The sequence below is a fragment of the Mixophyes fleayi genome, chromosome 3 (genome assembly GCF_038048845.1).
Source record: "Mixophyes fleayi isolate aMixFle1 chromosome 3, aMixFle1.hap1, whole genome shotgun sequence".
Classification (NCBI taxonomy): domain Eukaryota; kingdom Metazoa; phylum Chordata; class Amphibia; order Anura; family Limnodynastidae; genus Mixophyes; species Mixophyes fleayi.
Window position 1 is genome coordinate 130,045,654 of NC_134404.1, and position 20,431 is coordinate 130,066,084.

The 20,431-nt window shown below is 40.3% G+C and overlaps 1 protein-coding gene across 1 annotated transcript in view; it reads left to right on the forward strand.

Moving 5' to 3' along the window:
- The first annotated feature begins 825 nt into the window (after positions 1-825).
- The window catches only part of LOC142144008 (mucin-4-like), a 28,981-nt gene continuing 9,375 nt past the window's right edge, over positions 826-20,431 (forward strand). The window contains exons 1-3 of the mRNA XM_075202345.1: positions 826-899; positions 4,808-4,977; positions 18,929-19,082. Of these exons, the coding sequence (XP_075058446.1) occupies positions 886-899; positions 4,808-4,977; positions 18,929-19,082 (338 nt within the window). The 5' untranslated portion in view covers positions 826-885. The remainder of the gene's footprint in view (positions 900-4,807; positions 4,978-18,928; positions 19,083-20,431) is intronic.

Consider the following 20,431-nt stretch of genomic DNA (forward strand, 5'->3'; position numbering starts at 1 on the left):
GATCTGTTTTCTAATGTCAAGATAGAGGAATTGGAAATGTAATGACACCCAATGACGACTACTGCTTGTACTACTATTACTACTCTTCACTATTTACCCTCAGATTATGTTTCTTATTTATCTGATCCAGCATTGTTATTGCACTGCTTTCCCCCATTACGTTTGCATGATGATTGCAATTACTCAGGCACCACTCATTCTGTAACACAAGCTGTCCACAACTAGAGGCAGATTACTGAAAGGGTGAAATGCTTATTGTAACAATAGGGTTTTTCGCTTTGCCCTTTACATTTCAGGGATTGTTGCAAGCATTACCTTGTTAACCCTGCCAGCTTTAATATCACCATGACTTTGCATGGGGGACCCTGTTTAACAAATATCTCAACATGGCATTAACAGAAGGAGAAAACAAATATTTTTTTATAAAAGTCTCAAATCTGTTTTAAAACAAAAGAGAAGATATATAGATATACCCAACATATAATATCATGTATATTATATATCACTTTTTTACTTTCTTTTTGTTATAATAGAGGAACTGGAAGCGGATATCAAGCTTCTCATTCCACAGACTTGCCAGGCCCCAGTAGGGCAGATCAGAGGCTCCAGAGCAAACGGATACTCTTCATCCCCTTGTATATTTATTGCCATGGCAGTTGAGTATTACTCAGCTGTTTACAGTGATAAAATAATGTTCGATCACTTTGATTAGTGCTACTTTAATAAATCAGCCCCATAGTAACTTGGTTGGCCGGTCCACAAAAATGCCAATAGTTATTGTATACTTTACACTGTTTATGTCTTGCTTATCTTCTTCTGCAGATTAAAAGTGTACTGAATAATGCTCCAGTTGATGTGACATATCTGTTTAGTTATGCCAGTGAAATGGAAATCACTCAGTAAGTGCTATCTGCCTTCATTATTCTAAAAACTGTTTCCCACCTGTATTTCATAATGAATGTTTTATGACTACTATAAGTACAGGGCATCGGCACATTACAAAGTTAAATCAGAAAGATTGTACTGGGGTATGTGGATTCATGTCCCCAGGATTTGTCAGTGAAACATTGCTACTTCCCTAGAGTAGAGATGGGTGAAATATTCTAAAACTATTCCGTGGACTATTCTCATTCTGTATTTGAGTGTGTAGTATCACACATTTCTATTGGTATTTGGGTTTAAGTGTTCCATGTGAAATTACCCCATCATTATTATTCCCAGCTTCATTTATAAATGTCACAAAATGGGCAATGCAGAATTTACAAATAAGGAACAGAATGGACATTCTGCAGAATAGTGAAATTAAAACTCAAAAATTGTATCGTTGGAGCATCACATCTCTGCAATATGGCCTTTTTTCAGATAATGCACCACTCAATAACTTTATGCTATGTATCATGTTTGTATCTATTGCATTAATCTCGTACATGGATTTATAACTGTGAAGCTTTTATATATATATATATATATATATATATATATATATATATATATATATATAGTAACAAAGGGAGGCATTTTTCTGACAAGAGGCAGAGAAAGTATACAAACAGAATAAAACATTGGCACAGTTATGCACCTAGGTTGAGATTAAACCAGGTAAAAACGTATGTTTAGTTTAAAGTTTGTTAACGTACATGATTTCCTCTCAGCAAACAGACAGGGTGTGTCTGGGCAAACAGAGCCACTGATGGTGTTTTCTTTTAAAGAGAAGGTGGGTGTGTCACCTGTCCATCAAGCTAAGGCTGGGGGAGGAGTAACATGTATAAAAGCTTGTTTGTGCCATTTGTTCAGAGAGATCAACGCTGGGTAAGCTGGCTGGTCTTGAGAGAGCGGAGCTATGTCTAGCTAGCGTTTAGGGTCTCCAAGTATTGCTGTGAAATCTGTACGGTTTCAAAACATTTACCATCCTGACAATAAAACTACATAAAAAGGAAGAAAATGTTCGCGTGTGCTTCAGCAGTAGCGGGCTCTTGCCACAAGTGGTGTCAGAAGTGGGATGCTCTGGGAAGCAAGTTTCCGCTACCCAACCCGCGCAGACGTCAACATGGAGGAAGTACTGAGAACCCTCGTGAATGTGGCCACAGCGCAACAACAGCAGCAAGCTCAGATGCTACAAGTCGCCGAGGCACAGGTGGAAAACACAAGGCTCTTAAGAGAAGAGTTAAGCCAGGTGAGACATGACAGAAATGAACCACTTTGTCCTGTTCTCCAGAAAATGTCGCCAGGTGATGACATAGAAGCATATCTGGTGTCCTTTGAGAGACTTGCAAAAAGGGCAAAATTGCCTCCTAAAGACTGGGCTGAGAGGCTGGCGCCATATCTGACTGGTGAAGCTCAGCGAGCTTATATGGATCTTGATGAGGAATGGGCCTCTGACTATCTGTGTCTAAAGTCTGAGATATTGGCTCGCATTGGAGTTCCTGGGCCAGGCCGAGCCCAGAGCTATCACCAATGGCGCTATGATAAAGAAAAACCGGTCAGAGCACAAGTGGCTGAGCTTTCTAAAATTTTAAAGAAATGGCTGCAGCCTGAGGAGAATTCGCCTTCTCGGATTATTGAAGTTCTGGCGATAGATCACTGCATCCGGGGGCTGAACCGCGATTTGCAACGGTGGGTTCTGCAATCAGACCCACAAACTTATGAAGAGCTTGCCACCGTGGTAGAAAGGTTTTGTGCGCTACAGCAAATGACTAAAGAACCGGCATTTGTGCCAAAGCCACTGCCACGCCAAAAGCCAGGTTTGACAATCCTTGCCACAGGGCCCAATGGCAAAACTGCTACGGACAGAGGGCCAGGTGCAAAGCTGTCTAATCTGAAGTGTTTTGAATGTGATGAGCCAGGCCACTTTAAGGCAGAGTGTCCTAAAGTACCGGAACCCATGGACTGTTCCGTGGCACATATTGGGCCTGCTTTTCCAAGCTGTTTTACCATGAGTCCCACATCAGGAAGTCCTTGTTTGTTCCGGGTGACTGTGCTAATCAACCAAAAACTTGTTCTGGCCTTGGTTGACTCAGGGAGTGAACTCTCATTGGTTTCCAGCTCTGCCTTTCCCGAAACCATAACTTCTCGGTTGCCCAAGGTGAAGGTTCTTTGCGTACATGGCACGACAGAGGAGTATGAAAGAACAATACTACCAGTCACAATCAAAGACAAAACTGTTATGGTGGTAGCTGCCATAGCACCTAAACTCCCATATCCACTCATTTTGGGGCGCGACTTCCCACTGTTTAATGATGTCCTCGGTGAGCGGATCCGGCCGGACCTGCCGGCAATTGATGCAACGGTCGGAAGCCCGGTCTTAAAGAAACCGCCTAAGAATCCACAACATCTGGGCATCAATCTTTGGGAACGGCCAAACCAGAATGCCATCCTGGGAGTCACAGCAGGAGTTCCACAAAAGCATCCACCTGCGGGGAAACATGGACAGTCCAAACTAGCATTGGTTGTTGATGTCGCAGATGAGCCCACCCCGCCTGTCAGTGAGGATACGGACTGGTCCGCAATACCAATTTTGTTTCCTTTGCAGGACTTTGCTCGAGACCAACTTAATGATGCCTCCCTTTGTTACTATATATATATATATATATATACACACACTTTTCCATTGTCACAGTGTATATTATTGGAGCCATATCTCACACTATGAACCCCAGTAGCTGAGTTCACAATAGTATCTTTTATTGAAAAATGCAATAATATGATGCAAATCAGTAATAACGCTGTCTGCAAACACACTTACCAATAGTCAGGCGAGACACCAACACCTTGGGCAGTACCCTTACTCACACAGTCCATTATAGCACACAGTAGGTAGAATCCTAGGGCCTGATTCATTCAGGAAAGTAAGGCAAAAAATTAGTACGTTTTCTCATTGACAAAACCATGTTAAATTGCAAGGGGTGCAAATTAGTTTTTTTTATTTTTCACATAAGTTAAATACAAATACTTTAAAGCTTATTTGTACGCTGAAATTTAGAGTTGATCTAGGACATGCCCTAACCCATTTATAAAGCTACCATCACATTTTAAATTTACCTCCCCCTCCAATGCAACATGGTTTTGCCTAAGTTCAAATTTACTCATTTTGTGCTTTACTTTCCTTAATCAGGCCCCTAGTCCTTATTTCACTATAGTAGCAAGGAATAGCTACATGTCCCATGACCTGGGATACCACGGCCAGATAAACCGAAATGGATAGATCAGAATGAAGGAACCTGAATACCTGCACAGCCTTCCAATGAAGTACCACACTTTCTGGGTATTTGCTTCCCATGTTTATACTCCCCGCATAGTGATTTTTTCTTTAAGAAATGGCCTGGTGTCCTGATGTCTGGATCAGCCTGGTCCTGTGTTTATCCATAATCATATTACTTCCCAACTGAAAAGTTCATTAAGTCCCAATGATTAAACAATAAGCACACATTATCTCTATAATAATAATAATACAGTGAACTATACATTCAACTGAAAACCACAACATTGTAACTTATAAAATCCACACCAATGAACAATATAACACTTTTTAATAACTTGGGGTAAGCACAACCCTCAAGTAATGAGACATTGTCCCCTTCAAAGCATCCTGGGGAATATGGAGAACATTAAACAGGACTATAAAAGTACCAGTTCTTTAGTCCATATTTTGTGAGAAACAAGGTATGGGTAAAGTAAAGTGAAAGCAGTCCCCTTGTTTCATAGCATCCAGTATGAATGAAAATAATCCAGATGCAAATTATGTGCTCTTTTCAATTATTTTAATATTTTTATCTGTGTTATTTTACCTTTTGAATGTCTTCTTTTCTAGGAACATTTCTGGTTATTCTGCAAATTTCATTGCTCGATTTACCTATGTGGCAAATATCACAATAATTACTTTTCTGAATGATGACCTGCTAAAGTATCTTCAAAATAACACTCATAGGAACAAACGCTCAGCTGACCTTTACATTTCTAATATCACAGATGGCGAAAAATGTAAGTGTTCACCATTATTTAGGTATATTAGTAAGTGTTATTTTGCAAAGCGTGGCCTGTAGCCAACTGAATTAAATATAGAAAATGTATTATTTAACTGGAGAGTGTCAGCTATTAGTTAGCTATTCAGGAATATAGGGTGAATGCAGAAGAAGCTGAGAGCATAGATGCATATGTGTCAAACACATATTGAGTTATGAGTAAATGAAATAAATATGTTGTTCTTTTAGTAGAATGAACATACCTGTATTGTTCATTTATGTATATCAATTCAAAGAATTTATACATCCATTACATACCATATTACCATAGCACATTATAATCAGCAGTGACCAGCTAATGATATCTAGCAGGGAACAGCATATTATACCCAGCAAACCACTTATCTCACGCCTGAAAATCTGTCTAAAATCTCCAGAAGCCCCTCCCCTCCGCTAAAAAAGTGCCCTACATTGCGGCACTGTACTATACAGTAGCCGCTGCGCTGTCAAAGAAGCGTCCACTGCAGACGCTTCTTTGACAGCGCCGCGGCTGCTGTATAGTACAGTGCTGCCGAAACGGAGCTGCTGTGCATGCGCGGGCGCATGTGTGGGGGGGGTGGAGGGGAAACCCCCCCTTAAAAATACTACATGCGCCCCTGATCTAGCAGTCATGTCCTCCAAAATTTCACTCTGGCTGCTCAAACTTAACACGTGTAAAAACTAAGCTGTTTATTTTTTCTGCAAAACTTGTCCTGATAACCCACTTTGATATCTTTGTCAGTGGAATTGTCATACATCTTGAGCTTGATTCATTAAGGAAAGTAAGGCAAAAAAATGAGTAAATTATCTCTTGGACAAACCATGTGACAATGCAAGGTGTGCAAATTAGTTTATTTTGCACATAAGTTAAATACTGGCTGTTTTTCATGTGGCATACACACACTTGATAGCTTAATTTTTGCATTGAAATTTAAAATTGATCTAGGACATGCCCTATCCCAACTATAAATCTGCCCCCACATTTTAAGTTTACTTCTTCCTCCAATGCAACATGTTTTTGCCAAGGTGCAAACTTACTCCTTTTTTAGTTTTACTTTACTTAATTAATCAGGCTCCTTGTCACTAAAGTATGTTACCTATGTGTGATGTTTGACTCTTCCCTCTCATTCTCTGTTTATATTCCTTTTCTTTCTAAAAACGAACACTTTTGCCTATCATCGAGATCTACCCTTTTCTTTGTCGCCCTACAACAACAAATCTTATACTCGTTTGAATTGCTGTAACCGGCTACTACCACACTTTCCTGATTTCCATCTTTCTCCATTACAAAATATTCTATATTGAGTGCAATTTCATATCCTTCATGATCAGTCCCAAAACATGTCTGCTTTAAATTATGCTCCTGGCTCTCAATGAAATTATGGATCACCTACTAAGTGTTGCTGCTTATCGTCAAGGCCTTCCACTTATCTGTGCCTACATATCTCCTTCATTTATTGCTGTCTCTCTAATCAGGGCTGCCAAGAGGGTTTTTGGGTTCCCAATGCAGCAACTTTTTTGGGCCCCCTCTCCATAGGTGAGCAGAAAGAAGGATGTGTGCCGCCTAAGGGGGCGTGTCCACATGGTGCTGGGGGCGTGGTCAATATATGGGGCGTGGTTGCACCTCTTTAGACATGACATCCTGTATTAAAGCTGTGTTACTCTCAGCTGTTATTGAAGCTTTCCCAACTAACTATTCTATTAGGGCAGCAAGGTGGCCTAGTGGTTAGCACTTCTGCCTTACAGCACTGGGGTCATGAGTTCAATTCCTGACCATGGCCTTATCTGTGAGGAGTTTGTATATTCTCCCCGTGTTTGCGTGGGTTTCCTCCGGGTGCTCCGGTTTCCTCCCACACTCCAAAAACATACTGGTAGGTTAATTTGCTGCTAACAAATTGACCCTAGTCTGTGTGTGTGTGTGTTTTAGGGAATTCAGACTGTAAGTTCCAATGGGACAGGGACTGATGTGAGTGAGTTCTCTGTACAGCGCTGCGGAATTTGTGACGCTATATAAATAAATGGTGATGATGATGTATGGATCCTGGAATGTTGGGATATGTTGGAAAATGTAAATATGGTAAACCGAGCAATAAGTTGACACAGTAAGTAACACAGATCACAGATACATTATAATAAAATATTTCATTTATCATGCCACCCCCCAGACATATCATGCCACCCCCCTGTCACATCATGCCAGCCCCCATCCACATGATGTTGTATATAATACATACATTGTAATAAAACAATAAGTTTATCTTAGCCACATCACGCCACCCCCCAGCCACAGTACAATTTACGCAACCCCTCGGTCACATCACACCACGTCACCCCACAGCCACATCACATCTTATATAATACATACATTGTGAAAGAAAGAAAGAAGAAGAAACAATGCTTTAAATATGGTGCACAACAGTCTTTCATTTTTATAAATTATATGTTTTATATGTAACCCAAAAAATAAATAAACTTAAGTTTTATTTACATTTATAATAAAATTGTCTTCTTTTAAAAACAGCGGAATATGAAGTAAAGTGGATTGTGACTAAAATTGTTGTGTCTATTTCAAGCTCTCTTATTGATTAAATGTAGTTTCTCATCATTTTCGATTCATACATAGTTTCTTTTATACCATAATCACTTACTATTATTTTGTCCTTTATAATTTCTATAGGGTATATTATGGTGTGTTAAAGTGAATTATCCTTATAGTAAACCCGTTCTCTTAGGATGTTTCAAATATCCCTTTTCTGATCACTTCTAATAGGTATGAGCTTAGTATTATCTCCCTAATTCATTAGTAGGGATTATAGCCAGTTCTCTATGTGCGTCTTTCTGTATTAGCTAAGATCAAACTGTAAGCTCCAATGTGGCAGGGACTGATGTGAGTGAGTTCTCTGTACAGCGCTGCAAAATTAGTGGCGCTATATAAATAAATAAATGATGATGATGATGTGTATTCTCTGGATTGGTCACAATTCTAAATTCCTCTAGTACAGATTAAGAACCATAGTAAGATCTAAGTAGTAGTGCAAATTGACATTGTAAATTGTATTTGGAAATCGAATGCACACAGTGAGACGCTAACGCGCATTTCGCTGTGATTGCTATTTTCCAGGCAAACTGGTTGCTTTCAAGAACGTGATTTTTAAACTCACAGAGACAAATCAAAAAATTGAAGTATGAAAATCTCTGATTGGATAGATTCAGTGGCATAGTTAACCTATAGAAATTTTAAAGGGCACAAGTGATTAAAATATAAAGGAAACTATGTATGAATCCAAAATGATGAGAAACTCTATTTAATCTATAGGAGATCTTGCAATACACACATCAATTTTAACCACAATTCACTTTACCTCATATTTCACTGTTTTTAAAAGAAGACAATTTCTCTTTCATCCTATCTGGGGAGCACTGCTACCATGGGGTTGTATGAGGGGAGCTTGGAGTTGGCACTTTACAAGTTAATTAATTAGTTTAATACTTGCTGACAGAACTCCCCCACTCTGCAACCCCCTGTAGCCCCAGTGTTTGTTGAGTGGCCAAGGAGTTGGGCTTGTTTTTCATTGCTACAGCTGACAGGGGACTCCTATGCAGAAAAGAGCTACAGCCGACAGAAACAACATAGTCCAGTGAGAGTCGGATGGCTTACACTACCTGCGCTGCATGACAGGTGCCGCCAGCAGCCTCAGGGACAGCTGTCACACTGGAGCAGAAAGTACAGGTCAGCGTAGTTAAGAGTACCAGCACTGCCATTATGGGCAGAGAGCGCTGGTACTCGATAGATGGCGACCGCCATTTTGATGGATTGTATCAAGTCCCCCGCTCTTCAGAGCATGGGAGGGACAGGAGTACACACTTTTTCTGCAATTTTGGTCAGGAAAGAGATATATGGGGCGGCATGTGTAATGGTTGTGGCACGCTTTGACATATAGAAGCAGCGCGACAGCAAGCAAGTGCCATTGCAGAGGCTGCATGAAGGTGGTGGAAAACTGAGCTACCTCGTCCTTGCAGGCTACATGGACTCTTCCTGAAGCAGGAAGACACACAGGAGATGGAGAGGCTGCTGATACAGACTTGCTGACAGGCTGCTTTCTCTGAGACATGTTGAACTAGAAGTCTGGAGCGCTAAATACCTAATTTTTCTGTCATTATTATTTTATATGTATTATATTTATATAAATTTTTTTTATAAATACCATGTTAACTGCCTGGTGCTTAAATTAAGCAGAGCGCCGGGCACTGGAAATGCAGGAGGCCATTTCCTTATTCTGATCATGCCCCTCCCCCGCAGATGTGGAGGGAGAACTGGGGATCATGATTCAGGCCACAAAGGAGACATAGGAGAATGAGGTTGACTTTACTTTAGAAGCACTACAAAACAGCCGTTTTTGGCAGATACCACTGCAGATAAGAGAGAAAGCACGGTGGAGCAGCCCAGATAGGGGTTCCCCCACCACTCCTCATGTGCTGCAATGCAATGGTTTAGTCCTGAAGCTGTAACTGCAGACAGCAAGGCAGTTACATGGCTACAGGCTCCTCTTCTCTATGACGCCGACGGTCCATGGCCACCAGGCGGGCTTAGTGCTTTCATGTATTTTTTTGCATTTTGATATGTATGTTAAGTGACAGTGTACAGTATCCTGTCTAGAGTTAACTTCGACAACGGAGTATACTCTAAAACAGGTGCCACATATTATATCTAGGGATGTGCACCGGCGACTTTTGGTGTCTCGTGTTTTGTGTTTTTTATTCGGATTTGCTTGAGGTTTTGGGTTCGGATTTGTCTCGCAAAACACCTGCCGAAAGGTTTTGGTTCAGATTTAAGGTTTTGGATTCGGATCTTTTTTGAAAAAAGCATAAAAAGTTCAAAAATCAAGTTTTTATGCTTATTTTCACTCCTACGCTATTATTAACCTCAATAACATTTAATAACAATCATTTCCACTAATTTACCGTGTATTCTGAACACCTAATAATATTGTTATTAGTCCAAAACGTTGCAACGAGGTATCTTTCTGGACTGCGTAGTGGAGTGGTCCCCACAATATAATAAGAAAACCATCAACTGGTCTTAATTACACCAAAAATTGTACCTGGACTGCGTAGAGCAGTGGTCCCCACAATATAATAAGAAAACCATCAACTGGTCTTAATTACACCAAAAATTGTACCTGGACTGCGCAGAGGAGTGGTCCCCACAATATAATAAGAAAACCGGCATCAACTGGTCTTAATTACACCAAAAATTGTACCTGGACTGCGTAGAGGAGTGGTCACCACAATATAATAAGAAAACCATCAAATGGTCTGAATCCCACCAAAAATTGTACCTGGACTGCGTAGAGGAGTGGTCCCCACAATATAATAAGAAAACTATCAACTGGTCTTAATTACACCAAAAATTGTACCTGGACTGCGTCGAGGAGTGGTCACCACAATATAATTTAAAAACCCTCAAATGGTCTGAATCCCACCAAAAATTGTACCTGGACTGCGTAGAGGAGTGGTCCCTACAATATAATTAAAAAGCCCTCCACAGGTCTGAATTCTACCAAAAAAGTTTATGGACTGCATAGTGTAGTGTTCCCCACAATATTATTTAAAAATTTTGCAGCAACAGTCAACGTTGTTTAATATCTGATACACCTCTATCTGGACTGCATAGTGGAGTGGCCCCGGTACTAAATTTGGTACCGGGGCCACAATACCTCCTCCAACTTCCAAGTGTAGTGTTTATAACATATAACCACTACATTAGTTCTAGCACGTCAATACCTCTTGTTTTAAATTATAACAGGGCATTTTACTTTTGGTTTAATTTTTTGAATTTGTTGACATTTTGTTTTACTTTTTGAACATGGCAAACGACTGTTGAATGGTCACATAATGCCAAAAAAAGAGTTGCAAGATGGAATTGTCCTTGGGCCCTCCCACCCACCCTTATGTTGTTGAAATAGGACATGCACACTTTAACAAACCAATCATTTTAGCGACAGGGCCTACCAAACAACTGTGGCTGAAATGATTGGCTTGTTTGGGCCCCCACACCAAAAAAACAATTCATCTCTCTCTGTACAAACTAAACAGGCTCTACTGAGGAAAGATGTCGTCCTCATCCTCAACCTCTGATTCCTCTCCCCCTACAGTGTGTACTTCCTCCTCCTCACACATTATCAATTCGTCCCCACTGGATTCCACAACCACAGGTCCCTCTGTACTATCTGGAGGGCAGTGCTGTACTTCATTGAGGAATTGATTATTCATTTTTATAAACATCATTTTTTCAACGTTGTGAGGAAGCAACCTCCTTCGCCGCTCACTGACCAGGTTCCCCGCTGCACTAAAAACTCTTTCCGAGTACACACTGGAGGGGGGACAACTCAGGTAAAATAGAGCCAGTTTGTACAGGGGCTTCCAAACTGTCTTTTTTTCCTGCCAGTAACAATATGGACTGTCTGACATGTCTATTTGGATGGTGTCAGCAAAATAATCCTCCACCATTTTTTCAATTGTGACAGCATCATATGCAGCGACAGTAGACATATCTGCAATGATTGGCAGGTCCTTCAGTCCGGACCAGATGTTATCAGCATCCCCGCCAGCGGGTCTTTTAGGAAAACTGAGCTTTTTCCTCGCAGCTTTATCCTCCAAATTTTTGTTTTCCATTATATGTAGCACAAGAGAGCGTACCCCTAAGCTACACACACTCGGCAAAGCTTTCAAAAATTAAATGCGGAACAGGAGAGTACCACTGGACTTATACTGCAGAATCAGTGAACTTTGTAATATTTCAGTACCACTGGACTTATACTGCAGAATCAGTGAACTTTGTAATATTGCAGTACCAATGGACTTATACTGCAGGATTGTTTTTGGATATTTTTTTTTAATTTCTTTTTTTTATAATTTTTTTATTTTTTTTTATAACTTTTTTTAATTTTTTTTTATAACTTGGGAATAATGGGGAAATAACAATGCCCTTAGAAGGACAGAGCACAGGACACAGCACCACTGGACTGAGCACAGCACAGCACAGGATATAGAAGGGCAGAGGACCACCTAACACAACCTCCCTCTACCGTGATCAATGCCTGAGTGAAGATGGCGGCGGCCAGCGGGGAATTTATAGAATCCGAGTATCGCGAGATCCGACAACGGGATTATGACTCAGAGCCTCGCTTTCAGTTTTGCAATTGGCGGGAATACCCGGATCTGTCTCGGATCCGGCTCGGATCGGCAAGGTTCGGGTGGGCTCGGATTTCAGATATCCGAGCCCGCTCATCCCTAATTATATCCACTCAAATTGAGATACTGTTTGGGCTGAAAGCCGAGGAAAAACAGGTATCCTCTACATTAACTCATTCTGCACTTGTTATGACTGTGTTGCCTTCCTAAGGTATTAAAAACACAAGGAACTGGTTTGGGGCAGCAGTTACTTGATCAAGGGAACAATGGCTGCAAAAGAAATGCCCGGGCAAAAGACTGTGGGGGTCACCCATGGTGAGTAGAGCCAGGGTAACACACCACCCCAGATATATATATATATATATATATATATATATATAAATACTGTGTGCGTGTGTATATATACATATATATTGTAACAAAGGGAGGCATTTAGCTCACAAGATGCAGAGAAAGCATGCAAGCAGAGTAAAACATTGATGCAGTTATGCACCTAGATTGATGATAAACCAGGTAAAGATTTATGTGTGACACAACAATAGTTTTAGTTTAGTTAACTCACATGGTTTTAAAGCTCCTTCCTTACAGCAAACAAACAGGGTGTGTCTCTGCAAACAGAACCATTGATGGAAGTTTCCTCTTAAAGGGAAGGTGGGTGTGTCACCTGCCCATCAAGTTAGTGCTGAGGGAGGAGTATCATTTATAAAAGCTTGCTTGTGTCATTTGTTCAGGGAGACCAACACCGGGGAAGCTGGCGTGTCTTTAGAGAGCTGATTTTTGTCTAGCTAGCGTTTAGGGTCTCCAGAATCAGTGTGAGATTCTTATGATGTCAAAAAAATTTACCATCCTGACAATAAAACTACATAAAAAGGAAAAGGTTGTTAGCGCGCTACAGCAGTAGCGGGCTCTTGCCACAAGATATATATATATATATATATATATATATATATATATATATATATGTAATATATATAAGCTTGTCTGAAGAGGTGGTTTTTCAGAGAATGCTTGAAGGTTTGACGACTAGAGGAAAGTCTTACTGTGCGAGGGAGGCAATTCCACAAAGTGGGTGCAGCCCGGAAAAAGTCCTCTAACCGGGAATGGGAGGGTGTGATGAGAGGGGAAGAGAGACGCAGATCTTGTGCAGAGCGGAAGTGTCGAGTTATGAGATATTTTGAGACAAGTGAGGAGATGTATGTCTGTGCAATTTTGTTGATGGCCTTGTATGTTAGTAAAATAATTTTATATTGGATTCGTTGAAAAACAGGCAACCAATGTAGAGACTGACAGAGTGGCTCAGCAGAGGAAGAACGGTTTGCAAGGAAAATCAATCTAGCCGCTATGTGCAAAATAGATTGTAGAGGTTCTAGTCTGATTTGCTCAAGGCTTTGTCTGCGATGGCAGACAAAGTCTTGAGTAGAATTGAAAGTACAATGATGAGATAGAGCACTGAAATAGCTGTATTAAACATAAATAGGCTGATTAAACAGAGGGGATTTTGCAGGGAAAATAAACTGACAGATAAAACAAACTTTCATGAGCTGAGTAGAAAATAAGAGCAGAGTCCAAAACAGTCTTCTTGAGGTGTGAAGCTTGTAGCCCGGGAGAGATGTTTTTCAGGTGAATACTGACTGTTGTCCTTGTGTAGCTGTGATAATAGGCAGAATGCTCTTCTCTTGTTTCCTCCCGTTTAACTTCGGTATAACTCCGTATTATGCTATTTAAATTTTTTACACTTGTAACTATACACACTAACTATGGGGCCATTCTACAATGAATATATATGGTTAGCAAACACATGTGATCAGTGTTCTTCAATCAGGCCCCCAACAAACACTAGTAATAAAAGTTTTAAACAGTGAAAGAACAGCATATCATTAGAAATAAAAATGCACTTTCTTAATACAGTTCTGACACTGGTGCAAATAAAGTAGAAGTAATTACCCGTTGATGAAAGAGAGAAAGCAGAGATTAGTCACTTCTCATAGCCTGGTATAGAGGTAACAGATAAATAATAAGAAGTCCGGTATAACTCCGAAGTATGCTATTTAAATTGTTTACACTTGTAACTATACACTTAGAGCTATACACACTAGCTATGCAGCCATCACTATATATATATATATATATATATATATATATATATATATATATATATATGTGTGTGTATGTATATATGTGTATATATATATATATATATATATATATATATATATATATATATATATATATATATATATATATATATATATACAGTATATGTATATATAGATATATACTAGTGTGAGCAGCTGAGCGGACACAGTCAATACCGTCATGCATTCAGCTACTTGCCAGGCCGGCGGAGATATAAGCTAGTGCTGCTGCCTGTTTCAGTGACTATACTTCCAGGGTGGACAAGTACTGACCCCAAAAGTAGATGTGGGCCAGGACCTACTTGGTCACATAGCATTGGGGACTTCATAGGAGAACCCGGTCGCTCGGTGGTTATTGGAGACCTTAAGCAGTTTGACCTAGTTCTTGATCTCACCCATATGGGCACCATGAACATAAGTGTCAGGGATAAACTCAGGCCCACCCTCCAAACCTGACTCGGCAATCTAAAATCACAAAGGCATTGTGGATCTGGTTGTGGCAGGCCACCAAGACTGGGTCCTTATGTATTTAGAAACAAACCTGATTGTAAAATGGCAAAAAGAAGGCTCATAAAACTATGACCCTTATCCCCTGCCGCATTGAAGTATTGTACCGCTGGTATCCGCTGCTTACGACAGACATGACTGATCTAGGGCTCCACCTATTCAACATCCTGGCCATTTGCCAATTGCAGGGTCATTAGGGTGTTGGAGACTTGGGCAGACCAGTGGACAGTGCAGTTACCAGGCACTGCCCCCTTTGGCATGCCATTGTTGGAGGTTTGGGGATACAGGTATGAGGAGACACAGTGTACAGCCTCTTTTCTTTATCTGTCTTAGGATGATTACAGGCTGCGGGACCATCTGAGGTCCTCCTGTGCCGACACAGAGCTTGTAGAAATTCCCCATACCTTCTCCCTATTCAGGCTGGGTCTCATTTGGGGCCAGCGGCTGACATATATTATAAGTTTGCCCACCGGAGAGGAGTGCCCTTCTCCCAGTGTATATTTCAAAACAAACTCAGGCTTTTCTGCCGGCCCCTCTAGGGCGGTTGGTCTGAAAAAATAAGTAGTCCAGAGGCAGACCCTTTTCCACCAAAACCCTTCTTGGAGGGGGGAGGGCTGGCTGATTCTTTTTCTGATACAAGGCTCCCAGAGTTCTTTCCGAAGGGTGTTTAAGAGCTTTGGACCGGATCCTGCTTAGTTCAGTTGCACACTATTACACAGGATCAAACAAACAGATCAGCAGGCTTAATTTTTCCGGGACCATTCTAAAGCAGCTCCCTTGAAGGGAGGACCCGATCTGCTTACCCGACAAGTAACATTGCGCCCAAAAACCAGCAGCTGTAAATACAACAATAACTAGATTACATATGTGGAATTATCTACAGAGGACTATATGACTCCTCAGCCGAGCTGATTCGCCAAAGTACTATTAAGTCCAAGGATACCTATGAAAGTAAGAAAATGAATAATTAATAATTAAGTTAATAGACTATATTTATGAGTTACAGTCTTTCTAGATAGACACTAGTGCGACAACAATATCCAAAAAGGACAATAATACAAACATTATAATAGAACATTACATTTATCATACCCTCCCCAGTCACATCACTCCTCTTCCCAGTCACATCATGCCCTTCCCCCCACCATCACATGAACAAAAAACTATTTGGCTACGGGGGAGACCCAGGCCCCCCAGACAGGCCCAAGCCCCGTTACTTTGTACCTGCCCCCTCACTCGGTGCCCCTATCTCTGTCAGCCACTTCACTTCTACTGCTCTTTCCTGCCTTGTCCCTCTCAGCCCCTTACCTATAGAATTCTCTCTCACTTTGAATATACTAAGCACTTTCTCTTCATCTTTAAGCCCGACATAAAGAAACTTCATGAAGAATTGAAATAAGATCAGTCATACATGACAACGAGTGTGGCAAAGCACAAATATCCACTGCATACTTATCTGCCTTCTGTCTATTTATGTATCTCAACCTAAAGTTAGAATGTTATCTCTCTGGAGTCGGGACCTCATCTCCTAATGCTTGATTCTGTTTTGCCCTTATTGTATTAATATAATTGTATTAAGTATATAATATACTAATATATATTCATAATAAGTGTATTAAAATTTCTTACATTTTATAGCATATTTACCTTCTATTTCAACTTCTTGTATGTTATTTATTTGTGTCATTAATACAATATTTATTATAATTATTGTTATTATTATTATCATTTTGCCCTTACTATACAATATTTCCCTATATTATCTCCTTTAAAGCGCTGTGTAAACCATTATACTATATAAATATATACATACTGTCACGTACAGCACTCACCTGAGCCTGCGTGATGCATGTGTGACACAGGGTTAATCAAAAAAACAACTGGTCTATCTAAAAGGATTAAATCCTTCCCTATCTATGCCACACACTAGCTTTGCGGTACGAACTATGCCACCACCAAGGTTTTTTCTGACAAGAGCTGACACTCTTATTTAGGAAGCCTTCGGTTCTCCCTAGCATTAATCTAGCACAATTTACTTTAATCAGAGTTCACATAAACCACAATGTTTTCCCTGTTTCAATTATGTAGCATCTTGACCAAACTGTCGCGTGAATTCGTAAGAACACAGAGACTTGAACTTATTAAGTGCAATTTAATATGGAAAATACGCCCACAAAGCTTAAGATAAAAACAGTTAATAAAAAGGCATACAAATATAACGCAATTGTTTCTTATAAAATAAAAAGGATAATACACAGAATTGATACCTCACTTATAATCAAGTTTCTGGTGCTGGGAGAGGCAGGAAAAATGGGACCCTCTTCAATCTCAAATTGACTCCCCAAGAGTGAACCAAAACTTACATTTACACTACAGTTTTAAAACCAAGCTGCAGGCCCCCCCAGCCCCCTTTCCTGTGAGGTCAGAACCAACAGGACTGTAGAATGCAAATTAGGGTTTTATGATTCTGCTGTAGAAACCTTTTAAATCAGGTTTTTGTCACTCTGTCCTAACATTTCACCAGTATGACTTACAAACATGATTTTAGCTCCACACGACATGTCATAAGTTTCCCTTCATCTGCATACCACACATGGCTCTGGCAAGTATGATATTGGAGAAAATGATATGATATTTTCCTGTGACCCTATTCAGCTTGAATCTGTCATTAACAAACAACCCGGTCTCTACATATGGCATGTCTGGGGCCTCCCAAACATGTGTTAGATTTCCTTGTCTTGAAAGAGATATCCTCAAAGGCTTTTACATTTGCGATCTGCCATAAATGGTACAAGGTGCTACCCTTATCTACCAGCCCCCTCTGGATAGTTTAACATAGACAAAACTCATTGATCTAAACCATACTTGCCAACTCTCCCGGAATGTCCGGGAGACTCCGGCATTTTGCAAGAGTCTCCCAGACTCCCGGGCTAGTGTGGCAATCTCCCGAATTCTGCCCACTTCCTAGTGAAGTGGGCAGAATTAGATCCCAAACGCAGCGATTCCCGGTGAATCGCAGCGTTTGGCCCTGCCCCCCGCTGTCAAATGACGCGTTTGCATCATGACATCACAGGGGGTGGGGCCGAAATGACGCGATTTTGGCCGTACCGCCCCCTCATGCCCACCTCCACTGGCTCCTGGAAGAGAGCTGAAGAAAGTCGATAAGTATGATCTAAACAGCTTCTCTGAGAGCCATGTCACACTATTTCTAGAAATTAATTCACAAACACATATTTGCAGATTTATGCCTAAAAATTAGCTTGCACATGACACATACCCAGCAGTGTGAATTACATGTAGTAGTTCTAAAGTACAGATGATGCCAGCAGTACACAGCACATTACATCTAGCAGTGTCAAACACATTATACTCAGCAGAGACCAGTACATTACATAACACATACCTGTAACCAAGACATTATGCTACACAGAGGCCAGTATTTTATAGCAATCACATTATACTTGGCAATGATAAACACATTACAGTATAACCAGTAATTATTGAACAGTAATGATCAGCAAGCAATTTATCAGTATGATCTACTTTAAAGCTAATATATATGACATTGCTGCAGATAGAAACGTGACAAAATAGTAATTAAGTCTACCTTTGACAAAGCTTCTCCTGCACTACTAGTTAGCTCCTCCGTAAATCGCTGTGAGATTTTCTTCACAACTTTGTATAGCGTTGTTAAGTTATTTTCTGATAGTAATTGCATCAGCAGAGCAGCATGTAGACTTTTGAATATCTAAAACTGTGATGTATTTTCTGGTAATTCATTAACCTCCATCCCCCCAGCTCTATTGCTAATTCTAGCTTCATATTCTTTTCAAAATGTATTTGTTTATTATTGTCTACCAATAGGTTATAAAGATCAATAGAAAATGCAAATTACTGCTTCAAAATCTAGGGGTTATGGGTTATGGAGAGTACACATTTGTAAATTAATAACATCTATGTATTTTACTACTGCATGATTCTTTAAAACATTGCAGTGCTTGGCAAAGATAACATTTTGTCACTTTGTAAAACCGATACTGTTTGGGGTTTAAGGTTGAGAGAAGTTTGCTGATAATTGTCAATTTCTTTCCTCAGTGACTTTAAAGGAGCTGATGGAACTTGCTAACTGTGGACCGTATAATTACACAGTGAATAATGAAACTTTTAAATGTGATTCAAATTGCATTGTAACTTCATATTGTAAGAATAACGGCATCTGTGAACTCATTAATGGAATAATAAGCTGCAAGTAAGTAGTCATCCTTTGATGAGGTACTGTGTGTTGTGTGCTGATGTGTTGATCTGCTTCTGCGTCCCTCACTTATTTTCCACTTGAAATAGCTTGGGATAAATCATACCTCCCAACATTTATCCAGGCAAAGTTAGGGCACAATAAACTCAGGCCCTGACCCAGGCAAACCACAGCCCCAATTCACAGAAACCCTGATCCACCCAATCACAACCTCTTTCTGATGAATATTGCACATTTTCTGGTGAAACCTCAACCACCAGCAAAACGAGAATATCCCACTGAAATTGGGACAGATGAGAAGTATTGATAAATTAGTTGATATTAAATTTTTTCTCTGCCAGTCACATAGATTATATGTCATTTTATTCCTGTTAGGAGATGAATGACACAAAACCTACATCATCTATTCCCATAGCAATATAAGTAACTGTCAGTGACACCAGATGTAAATGGCAATCGGGTGTCCTCTTGGAGACCCAATCACAAATTATACATATGTGGAATGTGATAGGAGATACCTGAGAGATCACTACTGCTGTGCTTTATGATGGTGCCAATGGAGACCACTGGAAATAATGATGTCACCAGTGTTTCCTGTATGAAATAGATTGGTCTGTGTCCAGTAAGACCACAGCCACAACTCCCCTAGTAGTTGATTATGTGGTTATGTCAGTGGTTCCCAAACTTTTTCAGTTCATGGCACCCTTAGAGTCTCCATAATTTTTTCAAGGCACCCCTCCAAAATAATTACTGAGCAGTCCTGTTTTATAAGTAGTTGGGTCAAAATAACATAATAAGTATTTAGATCTGGACAGAAATACATACTAAGGAATTTGCAAAAACACACATAAATCAAAGGGAAAAGAATATTTTTATATAGTTTTTTCAATTATGTTTCTGTCAAAGAATAATTTACAGCAAATATTAAGAGGAATAAGATCAAACAAAATAAAACAACAACATGTACAAAAATCATCACACTGTGCCCTCCTTCATCCACCCACTCTGTCCCCCCTTCATCCTCACTCTGCCCATCTTCATCCACACACTCTGCCACTCTTCATCCTCCCACTCTGCCCCTCTTCATCCTCACTTTTCCCCTCTTCATCCACACACTCTGCCTCTCTTCATCCACACACTCTGCACTCTCTTCATCCTCGCTCTGCACTCTCTTCATCCTCGCTCTGCTCTCTCTTCATCCTCACTCTGCTCTCTCTTCATCCTCACTCTGCTCTCTCTTCATCCTCACTCTGCCCCTCTTCATCCTCACTCTGCCCCTCTTCATCCTCACTCTGCCCACTCTTTCATTCTTTTGCTCCTCCATTGCTGTTTCCTACCACCATTTC